This window comes from Cyprinodon tularosa, unplaced genomic scaffold (genome assembly GCF_016077235.1).
Source record: "Cyprinodon tularosa strain WSP-4 unplaced genomic scaffold, ASM1607723v1 ctg217, whole genome shotgun sequence".
NCBI classification, from domain to species: Eukaryota; Metazoa; Chordata; class Actinopteri; order Cyprinodontiformes; family Cyprinodontidae; genus Cyprinodon; species Cyprinodon tularosa.
The window spans coordinates 827,140-845,884 of NW_024038809.1; the positions used below are offsets into that span (position 1 = coordinate 827,140).

Sequence of the window (18,745 nt, forward strand, 5' to 3'; positions counted from 1 at the left end):
CTCAGCTGTAAAAGGTTGGTGACCCCTGCTCTAGATAATAATAAATTATGATTTTTTTTTATTATTGGGGGAATAATGATTAACACAGTCAGATAAATACAAATCAAATTAACATTTTGCCAACAAAAAAAAAAAAAAAACCTCCATCAGAGCCAGCGGTCTGCCTCACATGATGGCATCTTTGCACATTTTATTATCAGTTCTGCAACATTCCAAACTGATCTTATTCAGAATAAAGCACTGCCTCAGGAGAGTTTCCTGATTAACTTGAACATGAGAAATGCATCGCCTCTGGCTCAGCTGTCTGCCATTAAATAATAACAGCTGGTCTGTTTGTTTCCTGTTTTCTTTGTGTCTGAAAGTCACGTAGACACGCCTCAGATGGTTTACTGCTTGAAGTTTTTTCCCCGGCTGCAGCCATGGGGACTGAACTCTAGCACTTTAAATTAGCTTTTACACATGAGTGTTCACTTCTGCCATGTTGGAGTAATGCCCTTACAGTCATCTTTTTTTCCCCATAAAATCCCAGTAAATGTGCTGAACTGGAGGAGGAGCTGAAGAACGTCACCAACAACCTGAAGTCTTTGGAGGCACAAGCTGAGAAGGTGATAGATTGGGGGCGGGGGAGGGGATGCAAATATGTCTACTAATCATGCTCGGTGTACAAATATTGTTTAATTTGATGAGGCATTTTTTTGTGTTTTCATTTTAAATTATCAGAATATATGAGGAGGTCACTTTAAAGGAAGAGTCCGGTCAGCAAGGAATAACCAGTGGATCATTATTTATACCTAAAACTAATACATTCGCAGTGACTCATTTTTAGCGCGATCACTGAGTCTGGGAGCGGCCATTTTTCCCCATAACTTAGTAACCCCTTCCTCCTGCCATCTTCCAGCAGTGACGTCACGGTGCGGTAAGCCTAGCGCCATTCTCCCCGCTTTCCAAGCTAAATCAATGGGAACTACTAGACACATCTGCAATCAACAACAATTATTGAAGATTTCCAGAGGACTTCACCATTGAAATTCACCAGAGCTATAGTGAAACTGACAATGCCCACGTGCATGGCAGCTGGATGCTGGAATACATCGGGTAAAACTGAAAAAAAAGTTACTCCACCTTTCTGATTCCTGATCCTCCACGGACGGGTTGGTCGTTGGATCGCCAACTTGAAGAGGGAGGATTTGCCATCGAACTTCTGGCCAGAGAAAAAACCCGTAATATGTAGCCAACATTTGGAAGAAGAATGTTTTCAAGATGACTTGGATAATAGCGCGTTGTGACAAACACCAGATACAGCACTGGGACTTGATCAACAGCCGATACCGCACCGTGACGTCACTAACCAGTAGGTGGCAGTAGACAAACATGGATGCCTCCAGTAAAGCACATTCACATGAAAATTACTCTGAATTAAAAACACTGATCATTTATTAAACATTATTTATTAATTTGATACTTAAAGTACTTTCAGAAGTTTGAATTCTGAATGTGACCTTTCCTTTAAAGCCTTAACTTCAGCACCTCTTGGCTCAAATGGTCATATTATTGTATTTAATTGAAATATGACTAGAATGAGCCATCAGAAGGACTAGCATTAAGAAACAGGCTTGATGATGTTTTCCTGATTTCCTGATGCATGTGCTAAATGACCAAAAGTATTCACTCACCTGCCTTGACTCACATATAATCCTCAGTGACGTTCCTAATCTGTAGGGGTTCATTATGAAGTTGTTCCACCTTTTGCAGCTGGAAAAGCTTCAACTCTTCCAGGAAGGCTGTCCATAAGGTCTAGGAGGATTTATGGGAATTTTTTACCATTCTTCCAAAGCATACTTGCTTTAAAGGCATTTTTATGGTAATGCTGTTTCTATAATAACACTGATGTTGGACCAGAAGGCCTGTCTCTTAGTCTCCACTTTCATTCTTCCCAAAGGTGTTCTGTTGGGTTTTTGTCAGGACTCTTTGCAGCCCGGTCACGTTCGTCCACACCAAACTCAGTATATATAACTCATATTTTTATGGTCTTTGCTTTCTGCTCTGGTCCAAAGTCATGTTGGAAGAGGGAGGGGCCAGCTCCAAACTGTTCCTTTAAAGTTAAAAGTTTGAAACAGTCCAAAATGTCTTGGTCTGCTGAAGATTTCCGAGTTCCTTTCACTAGAACTAAGGGGCAAAGCTCCTGAAAAACAACCCCACAGTATAACTCCCCCTCCACCAAACTTCACTTGACACAATGCAAAAAAGCATTGCAACCACCAAAGCTATACTCATCCATCAGATTTCTAGATGGAGAAGGACGGTTTTGCACTAGAGGACACATCTCCTCTGCTCTGGAGTCTAGTGATGGCGTGCTTTACACCACTGATTTCAATGCTTTGCACCTGTGATCCACGGCTTCGATCAGCTGTATGGAGTCAAAGAGGGGTGAAAATGTTTGTAAATTTCTAAATCTTAGTTGAAACTGAAGAAATAGACTTTGATATTTAATCAAATTAGTCAAATGTTTACCTTATTTAATGGGAAAACTAAAAAAGCAAACATTATATAATAGGAATCTATATTAAGTTAAGTATTTTAATGACACTTTCTCTTTTTTAGTTCTTTTCTTTATTGCAGTTTTAGATTTTCAGATTCAAATCCATTTCTCTCAGTTCCTTTTCTTTTATTCCTTTTTCAGTTCCAGGATTTTTTTTTTACACTTTCAAATCAGTTTTTTTACCGTCAGACCAATCTGACTGAAATGGGCGGGGAAATATGATTGACAGCTTGCTGCAGCGCTGGAGGGTTAGACTAAGATGTAACTTTTATTGTTATTTTGTATACAGTGAAATGAAAATTTCAATTTCATAAAGTGCAGAGGTCTCAAGTAACAAAGTACAATACTTTGTTACTGTACTTAAGTACACTTTTTAGGTATCTATACTTTACTTCATTACTTATATTTCAGTATCTGTACTTTCTATTCCTTACATTTTTAAAACAAACGTTACTCGTTACTCTTGGCTTCTGTTTAATATTTCTAAATATTTATTTCCCGTCTGTGCTCCATCCAATGCAGATCATTGGCTCCACCCACATCTAGTGAAAACTAGTGTGATTTGATGAGTCATAGAACGCAAACACTCATTGGTTAGCTAAAGGAAATCATCAGAAGCAAGCAGGTGTTTTTCAAACTGCTAACGTGAATTGTCTATGCCATGCTACAATGTGGGATTCAGAAAAACATGTTGAAATGTCTGAAAGACCTCCCTCCTCCTTGGCCCTATCTCAAAGAATTTTTCCAAATAGTCGAAAAATTGAGCTTTCAGTTCATATAGTGGCACCTGGCTGTTTTTAAAGGTTACTTTTATACTTTAAGTAGTTTTTGGAGCACATACTTTTTCACTTTTACTTGAGTAAAGAGGTCAAGTTGATACTTGAACTTATACCAGAGTGTTTTTAAACTGCAGTATCTATACTTCTACTGAAGTAACAAATGTGTGAACTTTTGACACCACTGCTAAAGTGCAGCAGTGATCAAATGTCCCTTTCAATGTTGCATTTATGTACTATGGGAACTCCAACTACTTGCTCAAGTAGTTGGATACACACAGTCCATGAATGCAATATGGGACAGGACATCGCTCCCGCGCTGCTGCAAGCTGTCAATCACATTTCCCCGCCCACTTCTGTCAGATTGGAGTCAAAATCTGAATGTCAAAAAAACTAATTTGAAAGTGTAAAAAAAAATCCTGAAACTGAAAAAGGAATTTGGAATGAAAAAAGGAAAAAGAAAAAAAATAGAAACTCAAAGAAAGGGATTTGAATCTGAAAATATAAAATCTAAAACTGCAATGAATAAAATAAATAAAAAAGAAAAAGTGTAATTAAAATACTTAACTGAATTATGAGTTTTTACAAGCCGAGGGGAAGAATTTAGATTTAATTCTTATTCTTTTATAGTTGCTTTTTTTAGATTCTCAGAATACACTCACCGGCCACTTTATTAGGTACCCCATGCTAGTAACGGGTTGGACCCCCTTTTGCCTTCAGAACTGCCTCAATTCTTGGTGGCATAGATTCAACAAGGTGCTGGAAGCATTCCTCAGGGAGTTTGGTCCATATTGACATGATGGCATCACACAGTTGCCGCAGATTTGTCGGCTGCACATCCATGATGCGAATCTCCCGTTCCACCACATCCCAAAGATGCTCTATTGGATTTAGAGCTGGTGACTGCGGAGGCCATTTGAGTACAGTGAACTCATTGTCATGTTCAAGAAAACGGTCTGAGATGATTCCAGCTTTATGACATGGCGCATTATCCTGCTGAAAGTAGCCATCAGAAGTTGGGTGAATTGTGGTCATAAAGGGATGGACATGGTCAGCAACAATACTCAGGTAGGCTGTGGCGTTGCAACGATGCTCAATTGGTACCAAGGGGCCCAAAGAGTGCCAAGAAAATATTCCCCACACCATGACACCACCACCACCAGCCTGAACCGTTGATACAAGGCAGGATGGATCCATGCTTTCATGTTGTAGACGCCAAATTCTGACCCTACCATCCGAATGTCGCAGAGGAAATCGAGACTCATCAGACCAGGCAACGTTTTTCCAATCTTCTATTGTCCAATTTCGATGAGCTTGTGCAAATTGTAGCCTCAGTTTCCTGTTATTAGCTGAAAGGAGTGGCACCCGGTGTGGTCTTCTGCTGCTGTAGCCCATCTGCCTCAAAGTTCGACGTACTGTGCGTTCAGAGATGCTCTTCTGCCCACCTTGGTTGTAACGGGTGGTTATTTGAGTCACTGTTGCCCTTCTATCAGCTCCAACCAGTCTGGCCATTCTCCTCTGACCTCTGGCATCAACAAGGCATTTCCGCCCACAGAACTGCCGCTCACTGGATGTTTTTTCTTTTTCGGACCATTCTCTGTAAACCCTTGTGTTAGGTTTCTGTTTCTGTTATGTTTTTCTTTTGCTCCTTGATTTCTAGTGTTTAGTTTTCTTTTCACCATGTTTCTTTATCCTAGTTATTTGATTATTATTTTGTTGTTGTTTTCTTTATTAGTTCCTGTCTTCCAGGTTTTCCATTTGTTGTCCTCTTCTGCCCTCTTGTGTCCTCTTTCTCTTGCTCTGTTCTCTGTTCAGCCCTCACCCGTTTTCAATTTCCTCATTAGCCCTCTCCCTGTCTCTGTCCCCTTTAAAAGCCTTTCCTTTTCAGTTCCTGTTTGCTGGATCCTCGTCTTACATCTCTTCTAACCTCTCGTCATCGTCTGTCTGCCTTCCTCGTCTCTCCCTGGTTCCTAGATTTTGGTTTTCCCTGATGTCACCTTGGTTCTGGTTCGTTAGTTATTTTGTTGGATTTTTGATTCCTGCCTCAGTGCCTGAGAACCTCATTAAACCACTTAAATTCACCTCTGCCAACTCGCGTCTGCATTTGGGTCCTCCTCAACAAACACCATTTCATAACACCTAGAGTTGGTTGTGCGTGAATATCCCAGTAGATCAGCAGTTTCTGAAATACTCAGACCAGCCCTTCTGGCACCAACAATCATGCCACGTTCAAAGTCACTCAAATCACCTTTCTTCCCCATACTGATGCTCGCTTTGAACTGCAGGAGATTGTCTTGACCATGTCTACATGCCTAAATGCACTGAGTTGCCGCCATGTGATTGGCTGCTTAGAAATTAAGTGTTAATGAGCAAAAAGTGGCCAGTGAGTGTATATATAAATATTTCACATTTAATATCAACTTATATTTATTCTGTTTCAACTTTTATTTTTTCTGTTGCAACAAAGATTTATAATAGCAGTATACAAACATTTTGACCCCTTTCTGACTCCATACAGCTCCTCAACCATGGAAACCTGTTCAATTACGCTCTCTGCTCTGGAGCTAATCTGAATTCAACATGAAGCCTGGAGGTGTGTTGGGATTGACTGCAGTATGAGCTTCAGCATCCTCTGACCAGCTCCATCAGTTTATAAGTCTGACCCTTTTGTGGCGGAGTTGCTGTCATCCCAAAGACTATCCATTTTCTGACCATACACCGGACAGTTGACTGCAGAATATTTAGGAGCAGAGAAATTTCCTAATTGGATTAGTTGCAGAGGTTTTATCCGATCACCGCTCCACGCCTGAATTCACTGAGCCCCTGAAAGCAATCCCATCCTTTCACACATTTGGAACAACAGTCTGCATGCCTAGGTGACTGATTTTATACACCATGGAAGTGATTGGACACCTGATTGGTGATATAGTGTATTTACCAACATAAATTAGATTTAGTTTCTTTAATAAACTTTGATCTACTTTCTGATTTTTGCAGGTTTTATTCCAAGTTCTGCTTAAGCAATAAAGGTCCAATCATGCTTACATGGCCATCATAGCATTGAGTAAGCAGCACCTCCCGATTATTGCTTAAACATATAATAAACAGAAGAAATATTTACAACTGCAAACATTTAATCTGCAATATTATTTTTACTTTTTTTTCCCATCCATCTGTCCATCCTCTTCTACTTATCCGGGGTCGGGTCGTGGGGGTAGCAGCTTCACTAGGGAGGCCCAGACATCCCTCTCCCCAGCCTCTTGAGCCAGCTCCTCCAGGGGGAATCCCAAGGCGCTCCCAGGGCAGGAGGGAAACATAGTCCCTCCAGCGTGTCCTTGGTCTCCCCCTGGGCCTCCTCCCGGTGGGACGTGCCTGGAACACCTCACCAGGGAGACGCCCAGGAGGCATCCTAACCAGATGCCCGAGCCACCTCAACTGGCTCCTCTCGATGTGGAGGAGCAGCGGCTCTACTTTGAGTCCTCCCTGGATGACTTAGCTCCTCCCCCTATCTCTAAGGGAGAGCCAGACACACTACTGAGAAAACTCATTTCAGCCGCTTGGATCCGGGATCTCGTTCATTGGGTCATGACCCAAAGCTCATGACCATAGATGAGGGTAGGAACGTAGATTGACTGGTAAATCGAGAGTTTTACCTTTTGGCTCAGCTATGTCTTCATCTCTACAGACCGGTACAGCGCACGCTTCACAGCAGACACTGCACCAATCCGCCTATCGATCTTCCGCTCAATCTTCCCCTCATTCGTGAACAATACCGCAAGATACTTAAACTCCTCCACTAGGGGCAGCACATCCTCCCCACCCGTAGAAGACACTACCCTTTTCCGGTTCAAGACCATGGTCTCGGATTTAGAGGCACTGATCCTAATCCCGGCCGCTTCACACTCGGCTGCGAACCGCTCCAGTGAGAGCTGTAGATCACGCCCTGATGAAGCCAATAGAACAGAATCATCTGCTGACAACAGAGCCACAATCCTAAGGCCAACGAAACAGATCTCCTCAACACCTTGGCCGCACTTAAAAAATTCTGTCCACAAAAGTTATGAACAGAATCGGTGACAAAGGGCAACCTTGGCGGAGTCCAACCCTCACCGGAAACAAGTCCGAATTACTGCTGGCAATGCGGACCAGGCTCTGACACCGGTCGTACAGAGACCTAACAGCCCCTATTAAAGGGCCTGGTACTCCATACTCCCGGAGTACCCCCCACAGGACCCCCCGACACTGTTTAATGCCTTCTCCAGATCCACCAAACACATGTAGACTGGTTGGGCAACCTCCCATGCACCCTCCAGAATCCTGCTGAGGGTGTAGAGCTGATCCAGTGTTCCACAGCCAGGATGAAAACCACACTGCTCCTCCTGAATCCTTCGACCATCCGACGGACCCTCCTTTCCAGAACCCCGGATTAGACCTTACCAGGGAGGCTGGCTCACTTTCAGAAATACTACAGATGCAGTACATGTCTATTAGTACACTATTAAATCAGAATTCCTGGCATTGTCATGATTCTGCCATTTCTGGACTGTTTGGTTCTGTTTAAGTTTTTACTTTGGGTTTTCACTTTGATTTATTTCATTCTGTGTTTGTTAAGTTAGTTTCATTACCATTTAGTGTCATCCAAGTTATTTTCTAGTTATATTTAAGCACCTTTTCTTATTTCTTGTTTACTCTCTGTTGCCCCCTTGTGTCAGTCCCCTTTCCCCTAGCTCCCTTCTAGATCCTTCTGTCCACATTTGTCATATATACTCCTCCTCTGCAGTTACTGGATTATCTTTATTCCTGCTGGTTATCACTCCCTTGTGTCTCCTAGTCCTTATTAAATTTAGCAAGAAATTATGTCTGCATCTTCAGCTCTGCTTTTGGGTCATCAACAATTATTCACTAGTCCTGAGAGGCATAGGTTTAGAGTTCACGTCTGCAAAATAATCTGTAATGCATATCAGTTTCATTCTAGAAGCCCTGGCTGATCCCAAAGCGAAGGGTTTAGAGGCAGCACAGCAGAGCTCATGATGAGTAAACCTGTCTTTTTCCCTGCAGTACTCTCAAAAAGAGGACAAGTACGAAGAAGAAATCAAGATCCTAACGGACAAGCTGAAAGAGGTGCGCATGGAGAATCTAATCCAGAAAACATCTCTCAATTTTTCATTATATGTCTTAAAATGCTTTTCACTAATATACTGGGTTTACCCTAGCTACTTTCCTATCAGACGTTTTGTTTATATGTTCTCAGGCTGAGACAAGAGCTGAGTTTGCTGAAAGATCTGTAGCCAAGCTGGAGAAGACCATTGATGATCTGGAAGGTACAGAGCTTCCTCTTACATTCATCACCACACGGAGAAAAAAGCACCGAGCGGTTATGATAACTAAGGATACAGACAAATACTTCACTTACTATTAATTCTTGTCATTAATTGGATTAAAATCTGTTTTATTTCATTTATTGATAACGTCATCTTAGAAAGACCATCTTTTAGTGTTGTAATTTGGAGGCAACCAGGAAGAGCTGTTTAATCTTAAGTCCCATATCCTGCAAAATCAACTTGTGTGAACTTTTTCTAAGTTATGATACCATTAGGGTTGGCGGCCTATCTAGGGGGAATTGCAGCCTAGTGGTTAGGGCATGTGATCCTGAGGTTCTGAGTTTGAGCCCCACTGACACAGACTGCACTCTGGGTCCCTGAGCAAAGACTATTGACCACACACTGCTCCCCAGGGGGAAGGGTTAAATTAGGGTGACCATATTTTCATTTGGGAAAACCAGGACACCTTGGAGCGGGGGGGATCTCTGTTCCCATGCATAGAGATGTCTGTGGCATGCACTCACTTAACATAGACCTACGTAATCCTACAATAACATGATATTTACAGTAGATTTATTAAAAATGCTTTTCAGTAAAAGTCAACAGCAATAACTCCAATAACAAACGATAATTTCATTCTAAATGTATTCATTAAAAATGCTTAACAATTCCTGTAATGAATGAATAGCACAATGAAAGAAATAATGTCTCATCTAAACATCCCTCACTTAACAATAAAAGTTAACAATAACTCTCAACTCCCAATAACAGATGATACTCAGCCTCAGCAATGAACGAAATAATGTCTGTTCTGTAGGCTATTGGAAAAAATTAATTAACAAATGAGCTAATTAACAAAAAATACCTCTTGTGTCGCAAAAATAACTCAAAATGTACCAAAAACGAACAAACATATCAATAGACTATCTTTACTTTCGGTGTCCAGGTGGCTTTTCAGATCCCTTGCACCTCCATTGGACACTGAGACATATGTGGCTGCTTTGCACACTGTGCACAAGGCCTCCCATTTGTCTCGACCCGGTCTGAAAGCGGGGGAAACTCTTTTGTAAATCGTCGGTAAACATACATTTGCGCTTTTGCATGTTGTTGGCGTACTGACAGCCACGCTATCTATATTCTGATTAAGAACAGGGCTGCCCGCACTGGCGCGGCTCAGGGATTACGTCACACGCAGCGTGGTGCGCAGTGCCCTAGTGCCTGTAATTTTAATGGTCCAATGAAGGTAATTTAAAAAATCAGGACATTTCCTCACTTTCTAAAAAAAACCCGGGACACCCGGGACAGGACGTGAAATACGGATATGTCCCGGGAAATACGGACGTTTGGTCACCCTAGTTAAATGCAGAGGTAAATTTCTTCAATGTGAGATCAATAAAGTTCTATTATTAATATTATTACCTCATCAAAATTAAGCACGATGTGGCATTTCACTTAATTAATGCCTGTTTGGGTAATCCTCATGAGTTCTACTGCCTGAGCTGCAGCCCCTCTCAGTCCAGTAAAACTAGCTATTGAAGAATATCTACGTTAGAATGCCGCTCCAAGAGGAACCAACTGTAGTAGTATGTTCACACAGAAGGCGAAGAATGCAGTGAGTGCAGTAGATTCACATAAAATGTGTATACATGCGTTTACAGCTCCTCCCTCAACTGGTGCTACTACAGAAGATAGAGCTGAGGTGGGAACAGCAGCACCGCACTGAGAGAGAGGAGCGGTGATCGCTACCATGGAAACCAGCTGAACATTTCTGTGATGACACGGCAGCCAATCAGGGACTGGTTGTAGGTCTTAAAATGGAATAAAGAGAAAATAATGTTATAAAAAAGATAGATATAAGGAAAGATCTGAATATGTTTTTAGGAGACTTTAGATAAAAGCTGTTTTAATTTATTCCTACATTTAGAAAGAATGTTAATCGTCCTCACTTATCTCCAGCCCAGACCCCGGTCTGTCATTGCCCACCGCCCAACATTCCTGCCGAATCAGAGCTTCATCTGGATGAACCAAAGTGGACTATTTTTATTTTTTTTTTCAGAGCTTTTGGATCTTTTCCAAAAATTGATGGTCTCCCCAAGAGCATTCAAAAGTTGTTCATAGAAAACTATTTAGCAGCTTTCAGTGGTGTTAAGTTTCACCTGTGCTTTCATTGTGAAATGCTGACAGCGAGACCTTGACAGGAAATGACATAGGGTTGCCAGGGGTTACGGTAGGTCCACAGGGATGGGCACTGATCTCTATTTATTCACCGGATTTCTGATAGGCTGAAAAAACTGAAGTCACCTGCCGCCATCTTGGTACTCCCCACTTTCACAGAGTCGCGCCATAAAAATGCCTTCAATGTAATATAATTACCATAACAATGTAATCAATACATTTATATTACATGTACATCATCAATTTGGCACTTTTGGCCCATCATTGTATTATTATACCTATGCTCCATTGAAACACTAATTTTGTGGTGATGGATTTCTATATGTTATATTACATGATTTATAGACTTCATACTGACTATGCAATGCGAACTACAGTAATCTGCTGATGCTATAAAACAGCCAGTCTGTGTCAAAGTGATGAATTTATCTTTATTTTAAAAGTATTACGCCCCCCTGAAAATGAGAGAATCATCGTTGTTTGATGCTGTAGCGCACAAATTGTTTACATTGCGACCGGTCTAACTAGGGAGTACCAATATGGCGGCCAGTGGCTTCACTTTAACCCCGTGCTACCAACTGGCAATCAGCAATCCAGTGAATAGAGATCAGAGGGTCTGGGAGGCTGATGATTTACTAAACATCAAACAATCATTCCAGCCACTAAATAAGGTAAACATGCCCACCGTTATATTCATTACCAGCACAGGAATGACATGTGATGATACGGAATAACTTCATATCAGGACTAACATCCACTGGGATGGTTATTAAAAAAAATCTTCAAAACCAGATAAGTGCAGAAAATAGTTTTACCTGCACAAAGGAAGTAGAAAAAAAGTAGGCTACATAATTTTGCTTCAATTTGGAGCTTAATGGGGGGAAAGTTTAGCCTGACGTAGTCCTACTCAATTCTAGTCAGAATGAGTCTGATGCTGCTCCATAGAGCTGTGATTATGGGGCGTGTTTTGAACGAACCAGGAAAAAAAATGCCCCTGCACTCAACTGGATAGACCTACAACCAATAAGAGCAACGGAGTGCGTGACGTATGTTAAGCGACGCATAGTTGTTGTCCACAAAAATCAAAGCGTGCAGTTGCACGCCTAGAATAAGAAGATGAGCCTTGATCGCGTTTCTCTGTTCCTCTTTTAAAATTAATTTGCTGTCGATATCTTCTAGAACAGACCTAATAGCAGAATCTACTCACCTCAACTCTCCAGCGGCAGCCATTGTTGTTGTCACCCTAGCGCGCTTTGGTGACGTGGTTGATTACGTTACTGTTTGTCATCTGTCCATCATAGTATAAAGCCCGCCCTGACAATTTGATTGGATCGCCTGACAGTGGGCTTTAATACTCGCGCTACTATGGAGCAGAGCCAGACCGAACTTCCCCGAACTCAAACTTTGTGGGCGGGACTAAGTTTGGACTGGCACCCAGGCTAGGGAAAGTTGACCTCTTGGTGACCTGAAAAATGATCTTTAAATCTCTGAAGCAACAGTAGGACATTTTTTTAAATGACCATTTTAAAAGCAGTATCCTGCACGAATGAAACAATGACCATTCAGTCTATTTGTTGAGTGTTTTTTCATATCTGTGGGATTTCAGCTTCATGCAGCTGAAGCTCCTCCTATTTGATGATGTGGTCCAGGATGTAAACACTGTTCATCTGTAACGCAGAGCGGTAAACCACCTGCAGGTGTTGTGAAAGCCGCCGCATTCAGCAATGTAAACAAACACCTGCTTTCTTCCATCAGGGAGGGTGAGGGTTTTATTTTATTATTTATTTCGACTCCTTTCTAACTTTTAGGCAACATAATGTTGTTTTTTATTTGAGATGAAAAGCATAAAATTTTAAAAATGAAACGCTCAAATTAAAAGATAAAGTAAAATAGTCTTTATTTCAGTTGTTATACGTTCCACTTTTGGACAGTCCTCAATACTTTTGACTGGGGGGGGGGGGATTCATGGTACGAATAATTGCCCAAAGGTGAACACAAGTCAAAAAAGGTTTGGAAACACTGGTTTAGAGAAAAGTGGCGGTCTGCTTTCTGTGCAGGTGCAGCGCGGTCCAGGTAGGTTGCTTTCTTTCAGGGGGGGGGTTAACACTTGCATACAATGGTGGTAGCTGCTAGTTTGTTCAGTACTTGCTGTTCAGAGCACAACATTTATTTAAGATTATTTGGAAATTCACAAATCAGTTAAAATAAAACTATAAATATTGCTTTGATGAAGCAAAACAGCTAAAAGCTCATAAAGTTTGGCATAATATAGGCTGTTCACATCACCCTGAAAAAACGATCTAGAAATAAGTAAAAATTTCTTAAATTAAGTGTATTTACCCTTAATTTGAGTAGGTAAATGAGATAATTTGCCAATGGAATTAGTATGTTTACTCTTAAAATAAGATAATTAGATAAAATGCACTTGAAATAAGACAAACCAATTGTGTTTTCTTATTTTAAGTGTAAATTGTCTTATTCCATTGGAAAAATGTCTCTTTTACCTCTTCAATCAAAGAACAAATGCACTTAGTTTAAGAAAAAAAGACTTTTGATTTTTTTCCATTGCATCCGAGCATCGTATGGATATTAATTATCGCGCTGCATTTTATTCAGTTTGACAAACCTTCAGAAAATGAAAAGGAAATATTTAAAGGTTTGACAGGAGACTCTCCTAACTTTGCAGTGGTGGCCCTTTAGGTTTTTTCTCTCAGCCTTTTCAATGAAATTATTAATTTTTTTCATAGAAAACCAAAACCCCATAGGCTGTTTTATTTACTATTTTGCACATCTCTATTTCTCGTTTACTTTTAATTCTGTTGTTATCTTCATCTGTTGTTTTTTTCTTTGTTCTCTAAAGATGAGCTTTACGCTCAGAAACTCAAATACAAGGCCATCAGCGAGGAGCTGGACCACGCTCTCAACGACATGACCTCCATGTAAGAACTGGGACATGGGTGTTCATCAAACACAGCGGGCTCATTTTGTACTAACCCTCTGACTAATCACAGAGGCTGGCCAGCATTTTCTACTGGATGCAAGCGTTGCTATGGTGGAAATGTTTATCAGACGTTAGGATTCTCTCTTATGTCCAGGATTCATTGCCCTCTGAATCCAAGATGGCCGACAGGCAGCCATCCATTTTAACCGCTAGTCGAATATGCTATCAATCCTTCCTACACACTTCATATCCTACACACCTACATACTTTGGGTGTTTTTAAAAGTTACTTCTGAAGCAGGATGCAGAGGGAGGCCAGCATCATAAGACATCTATGTAATAACATAGTAATACCCGTCCTGCATTCATAAAGAAATTAGGAGACTTCAAATCATGTTTATTCGCTTCAAATTGACTCCTTAACTGCAGGTTGTCCACAGTGTATGAAGAGAAACTTGTTCCAATATTACTGAATGCAAAGAACATTTTTAAAAAACAAAGGGAATATGTAGAAAGCGGAAAAAATTGGACCTTAAAAAAAAGGTTTTGAGAATAAAATATAATGTGCAGAGTATCAGCCTATATTTGTACATTTTAGTACATTTCACAGCTTTTATTTTCTGAATTTTATATTTCAAAATATTTTTGCAGAACATATCTTTATATAATTAACGTATATTTATTTACCCTTTTTTCAGATTGTATTCATTTTTTTTTCTCACACAGCCCATCCAGATGAGTGGATGTTGAAATCTGTAATCCCTCAAAAAGATGAAAAATGAAAATCTGGCGGAAATAAAAAAAAGTTGAAAAAAAATTACATTTGGAAAATAAGTTATCTTTAAAATATCAGTAAACTTTTTGACAAATGTTTAAAATACTTTCTTTTTAATTAAGAAGTTATTTAAAGTTCCCATTTTTGAAAGAAGTTCTTTGCTTAGCTTTAAATAATATTGTCACTATTTTCTCTCCATACATTAGTTGGACATGTGTGTAACTCCCTATAAAACTCTAAATAAAAAAGGAAAAGTATGTATATTAGTTTATCTCTAATACAATAGAGACTAATTTAAAAATTTATCCAGATTCAGGATTTCATAGTTGATAAATCAGACGGCTGGAAGTTGCTATTTGATTTAAATAAAATGAACCATAATCTTCCTCATCATCCTCAGGTAAATGCATGGATGTTTTAGAAACCAATGTTTTAACTCTGAACTGCTGTAATAACAGCAGAAAGTTTGGATCTAAAATATTTCACCTGTTTTGCTCTCAAAGTTTTAACAGATTAAAAATTTTGTGTGTTTCAGCTAAAAAAACTAGAACCTGGATCTTCTTTCTTCTCCCTCCTCATCCTCACCTCCTGGTGGTTGCTGCTGCTGCTACAACCGCTCCTTATTCTGATGGAAAAAAATTCTGGCTCATTGTATTTGTTTTAATTACTTATTTTGTATTTTAATTTAATTAACTGCATATAAACACTATTTAATTGTGTTTTATATGCAGTTAAGCTACAAGTGATTCCCCCTCTGTCTGATTTAGATTTTAAACTTATTTTCATTTAACCAAAAATGTTGTGTCTTAGTGGACATCAAGAAGGCATCTCTCAGAAGAGAATAAAATAAAGTGAAGAGAAAGAATATCAGTATGGAAACAAAGGTGTTTTTATTTCCATTTAAAAACATGAGGCTATTAAAAATTCCCTCTTAGTTTGGATGGAAACATCTTTATTGGCAAATGAAAAGCCCAACCCATGTTATATGTTCAGCTCAGCTGTCTGTGTTCTACCTCTGCTGGTTTATCTTTAGCCTTGCCTTCAAGTCTATGGGGTTGGAAGCCCTTGTTTCCATCACCCTAATCTTTCATTCTCTTCACAGATTTCCCATCAGACTTAGGATTGAGTCAATCCAAAACCTTCACTTTACCTTGAGGAACAAAAGAAATTGTGAAATGAAACCAATTTTCTCTTATTTCAATGATTAAAAAAAAAAAAACTTTTTCTTCAGCCTATTTAAAGGCATACTATGCAACATTTTTCAGTTAATTAATGTGTTCCATAACGTTTTGGATGATTAAATGAGTCATTTCAGGTTGAACAAAGGTATTCTCGGCCGCCCTGGTGGTCTGTGGGGGAAATACCGTACTTGCAATTGCAGGAGCCCTTGGCCCGCACCCACAGGCTCAGAAGTCTCGTGCATCGCGAGAGTCGGTCTTGGTTTACGGCGAGAATTTGGCTAACTACAATCTTTGTTATTTAGACACATGCATAACAAATAATGTATGAAAACAAAACAACAAAATAGTCACTTACCGCAATAGACGTGGTGATTCGTTGCGTTCGCCTGTCTGCTAAGCTCAAAACAACCGTGCCTGGCTTGACGGAGAAACCAGGAGAACAGCTGAGCATATTTACGACAGTGCACTTTTACTTTCGCCCTCTGGGGGGAGCCTCGCTGGAAAATCAACACCGGTTGCATAGTATACCTTTAATTCGATTAAGTTTGTTTCTATAGCGCTAATTCACAACACGTGTCATCTCAAGGCACTTTACAGAGACAATTCAAACAGATCATAAAGTCAGATTGGTTCAAAGATTTCTATCTAAGGGAAACCAGCTGATTGCATAAAATCATTGACTTCAGCAATCCCTCACTCCAAGCATGCTTGTAGCGACAGTGGAGAGGAAAAACTCCCTTTGAACAGGAAGAAACCTCCAGCAGAACCAGGCTCAGTGTGAGCGGCCATCTGCTGAGGCCCACTGGGGTTCAAGGAGACAGAAGCACACATAGAAAAAGGAAACGCACAGCCAGGCAGTCGAGCTGAAGGCTTTTAACTACAGTTTATGAACTTCCTGATAGTAAAGAATTACAATAGTCCAGCCTTGAAGTAACAAATGCATGGACTAGTTTCTCATTCTCTTCTTATTCTGGAAACCTCTTTGATGTGGGATTTAAATGACAGGTCCTGATCAAAAACAACACCAAGATTTTTTACTTTATTATCTGAAATCAGTTTAATCCCATCCAAATGAAGTGACTGACTAATCAGCTTCTTTTCCAAAGACTCTGGTCCAAAGACTATAACTTCTGGTTTGTCTGCATTCAGAAGGAGAAAGTTAAGAGTCATCCAGGTTTTTATGTCTTCAGACATGCTCCCTGTGGTACTTCGCAGGTAACCTTTGAGCATGAGGAAGATTTATCATTAACATGAACAAACTGAAATCGATCAGATAGATAAGATTTAAACCAGTCTAGTGCTGTTCCTTTAATTCCTACAAAATATTCAAGTCTTTCTAAAAGAATATTGTGATCAACTGGATCTGACCCACATGCAGAGAAACACTCAGAGACCAAGGGTAAAAGTTAACAGATTTATTGAAGGTTTGCAAAGAAACACAGACGGTGAGAGATATTCTGCTGGGTTATAATGTTGGACCTCAGTGGACTGGTTAAACGGAAACTCTGAAGGAAGATCACTATGATCAGTTCAGGGACCGTGGGAAAAAAAGACTGAGGCTTATATTTTGCTGGAGAGGGACTCACACTTAGGGGGGGCTCTTGGTTATTCCTTAGATCCAGTTTGTGGGGTTTAATCAAGAGAAGAAGGAGCGGACTGTGACCTGGTTTTCCAGACGTGGACTTGAACGGATCATGTGGAGGTTTCCCCTTGCTCAGTGTGATTCAGATAATCCTTACAGGGGGTTAGAAGGTCCAGGCTTATCCAGTGTTTCAGTAAGGCTTCCTGCCGAAGACAAAACAAGCTTAGACGCAGAGAGACAAGACTAAGGTTAGACTCTGCTAATCTCAGTATGGCTAGAGTACCCAGAACTTGCAAACACTCTAGCGTCGAGGTAGTGACAGCCCACTGCTCAAATACTCCTCTGGTAATGACCCAACGGGCCGCATGTGTGCAAGGAGGCCCAATGAGAACAGGGCACCATCTGGTGGTGGAGAAAAGAAAAACACAAAAACAACCCACACAAACTGGAATCCTAACAATGAGAATAGTGACTTTCACCAGAGCGGTTTCAGTGCTATGATGAGCTCTAAAGCCAGACTGAAACTGTTCAAAAAGTTCATTATGGTGTAAGTGATCACACACTTGTTTGGCAACTATTTTCTCAAGAATTTTAGATCAAAAAGGAAGATTGGATATAGGTCTATAATTGACCAAGTCATCAGGGGGAGGAATATATTTCTTAAATCTATAGTGGAGGATGATCGTTTTCTGGGTGGATCTTCTAATTAAGTGGTCCTCCTAATTGTCAATCATTCTGGTGACATGTTTACGTCAGGCTGTCCTACATGCTAGTCCTCATTTTCTCCTAACCATGTGCCGAAAAATGCCTGGCTGCCAAGAATTACCTCAGCTCTCACACACTGATGAGAAAACGGATTTAAATTAACCAAAAGGGAACTTTTTAAATATGTTCTTAATGTTTTCATATTTCCTATGCATGGATCCCCTAAAATTTAGACTTTTGGTGGACAGATAAATTTGAATTAATACAATTCTTACTTGTACGGAGACATGTTTCAGTCGATGTGCTAAAATCACTGTCTGATGAAAATACTCTCCATTCAGTGGATAGCAGTTCCTGCTTTTGCTATCAACACCAGTCTATATCATTTCTGACAAAACATTACGAATATGTTTAAAAGTTCTCTTCTCCGTCATATTTCAATCTGTTTTATCAATGTGCGAGAGTTTAGGGTGATGCGTGCTTAAAGTTTAAAAAGAGTGCAAGAGGAGAATTGGGCTCTTGCACGCTTTTAATAGAACCTTCCCTCTCAGAAGAGGATACAGAGTTGTGCATGTAAATTTTTTATTATCTTTTTTATAATCTTTTCAAAAATTTGCTAAAATCCTCCACTAAACCTTTAATTAAATGTTTAATTCCAGCAACCTTAAAATCCTGAGGTACATATCCCTGTAACAGAGATAGATTAATCACATCTAAAATATAGGAGAAGATCAAAGGGAATACCTCCTTA

The 18,745-nt window shown here is 40.1% G+C and overlaps 1 protein-coding gene across 2 annotated transcripts in view; it reads left to right on the forward strand.

Moving 5' to 3' along the window:
- tpm3 (tropomyosin 3) overlaps positions 1–15,393 on the forward strand; it is a 29,952-nt gene extending 14,559 nt beyond the window's left edge. Inside the window, exons 6-10 of one of the 2 annotated variants that reach the window (XM_038285922.1) lie at positions 530–605; positions 8,374–8,436; positions 8,567–8,636; positions 13,672–13,754; positions 15,064–15,393. In XM_038285922.1, the coding sequence (XP_038141850.1) occupies positions 530–605; positions 8,374–8,436; positions 8,567–8,636; positions 13,672–13,754 (292 nt within the window). In that variant the 3' untranslated portion in view covers positions 15,064–15,393. Of the gene's footprint in view, positions 1–529; positions 606–8,373; positions 8,437–8,566; positions 8,637–13,671; positions 13,755–15,061 lie in introns of both variants that reach the window. The other variant, XM_038285923.1, reaches the window with a different exon arrangement.
- The last annotated feature ends 3,352 nt before the right edge of the window (positions 15,394–18,745 follow it).